General features: G+C 45.1%; 1 protein-coding gene across 1 annotated transcript in view; it reads right to left on the bottom strand.

The window, feature by feature from the left end:
* SMYD2 (SET and MYND domain containing 2) overlaps positions 1–1,952 on the bottom strand; it is a 58,735-nt gene extending 56,783 nt beyond the window's left edge. Inside the window, exon 1 of the mRNA XM_010853125.1 lies at positions 1,888–1,952. Coding sequence (XP_010851427.1) covers positions 1,888–1,952 — 65 coding nt within the window. The remainder of the gene's footprint in view (positions 1–1,887) is intronic.
* Positions 1,953–2,260: the final 308 nt, after the last annotated feature.

The following is a 2,260-nucleotide window of genomic DNA, read 5'->3' as shown; positions in this document are numbered from 1 at the left end:
GGGGCAGGAGGAGAAGGGGACAACAGAGGATGAGATGCCTGGATGGCATCACTGACTCGATGGACGTGAGTCTGGGTGAACTCCGGGAGTTGGTGATGGACAGGGAGGCCTGGTGTGCTGCGATTCATGGGGTCGCCAAAAGTCAGACACGACTGAGTGACTGAACTGACTGAGGAATGCTTTTCAGAGACAGTAATGACTGAACTAATATCTGAAGGATGAACAGAACTTAATCAAGAGAAGAGGAGGGACAAGCATTCTAAACAGAGGGAACAGCACGTGTAACCGAGCAGGACCCCGTGGGGCCTTCTGGGAGCAGATCCCAGCCCCTCCCATGTCCCCCACCTGCCTCTTGTCTGTAGGAAAACTTTAGCCTCCCAGGCCTTCCCCAGGTTCCAAAGAGTAAGTTTAATCTGAGAAGTGAGAGAATGTACAAAAAAGGGAAAACAGTCAAGCAAGACAAAACAAAAGTTTATCCATTAAATAAAGCCAAAATCATTTAGTTCCTCCTCAAGGGTTATAGGAATATTCTGAGCCATCCTCTGGGCTGCTTTACAGATACTGAAATCCCTGTCAGGTGGAAGAAGTTAACTGCATGGTGACCATCAGCACATCACAGACCCCAGACAGGTTGGAACCAGAAGGTTGATGATGTTGACTCCAGATTACCTCCCTACCAACTGATCAGAAAAGGGTCTGCAAGTTGGTCATATACCCCACAACCCCATCACCATTTTAAAAAACCCTTCCCTGAAAGCCACTGGGGAGTTCAAACCTTCTGGGCACTAGTTATGTGGATTTCTTGCTTGGCATCCTGCAATAAATGCTGCACTTTCCTCACCACAACCTTGTATCAGTAGATCAGCTGTACTGCAGCTGTATTGCAGCTTTCCAACGTGCAAAGTGTCATTGGTTGGAAGAAGTGTGACCACAATGAAGGGGTGACTAGAGCAAGGCTAGAGGAAGAGTGTTGTTCTAGATGATTTTAGGAGGTACATAGGTCCTCTTGGACAACCCACAGGAGTCTCCTCTGATTAAAAAAGCCTCTGACAGATGCCAGATTCTGTTAGATAAGCTTTATGTCGGTTACCATACCTAAATCATGAAATTCCCAAGTGGTGCAGTGGTTAAGAATCTGCCTGCTAGTGTAGGAGACACAGGAGACGGAGGTTAGATCCCTGGGTCAGGAAGATCCCCTGGAGGAGGAAATTGCAACCCAATCCAGAATTCTTACCTGGAAAATTGCATGGAGAGGAGCCTGGCAGGCTACAATCTATAGGGTCGCAAACAGTCAGACACGACTGAGCACACATGTAAACCTAAATCAGCTTTTATTACTGTGTTTTACTACACATGGATGTTGTATGTTAATGAAAGAATTATCTTAAACCTCAGAAGCTTTCAGATATACACCTACATAGGCAAGTCTTGGATAAATTCGGTGACTCTACATAGTTTTTTAACTTTCTGATTTCTGGCAGCTCTAACCAGCACAAAGATGAAAAGACTGACATAGAAATGAACAATTACAATACAGTAAACAATGTGCCATTTAAGGATTCCTTATGCAGTTATCTGCTTGTTAACTTTTATTGCGAGTCATCTTTTCCTCTTTGGCCGAGAAGGATTTCCAACAGCTGAGCAAAACAATCATGTTAACTGCTGAGTTGTCTTTCCAGGTGAGTCGTGGCAGGAACAGACTTACGTGAGGATGAGTCTAATTTAAGAACACTGGACAAGAAACAGCCTCATTTTAGAAAAATGCCTGTGCTGAACCCAAATGACTCAAGATGGAAAGATGGTCAGTTAAGTTTAGCCATTAATTTAGGAGCTTAGCTTATGAAGAAAACTGTGTTTAAAATAAACTGCCAAGGAATGGCAGCTCACCAGTGCAGCAGACTGATGACAGCACTCTTAATGCAGCTCATGCTTGTCAGCCAGCCGCCACGCATTCTCGCATTCCGGGAGAGTCTCCTTCCACCTTTTTCACTGCCTGCCACCCCACAGCTTGGAAAGAATGGAGCTTGAACGGAGCTTTTGGGGGACTTTGCCTCACCATAGCTCAGGGGAAGCGATAAGAAGTGCTAAATTCACTTAACTTCTCTAACCTAGAAGGTGATCTCTTGAATAATTTATGAGTAACATATCCTTCCGGCCACAGATTAGCACATGAAAGCAACAGCTCTGGCCTGGGGATATAAAGCCTTAGCAAAGAAGGAATACCAATGAACATGGACAGTGGGCCCCTTGCCTGAACCAC

The sequence above is a fragment of the Bison bison genome, unplaced genomic scaffold, assembly GCF_000754665.1.
Source record: "Bison bison bison isolate TAMUID 2011002044 unplaced genomic scaffold, Bison_UMD1.0 scf7180017864322, whole genome shotgun sequence".
Lineage (NCBI taxonomy): Eukaryota > Metazoa > Chordata > Mammalia > Artiodactyla > Bovidae > Bison > Bison bison.
The sequence above is the reverse complement of the archived record's forward strand: the minus strand, read 5'-3'. Positions and strand labels throughout refer to the sequence as shown.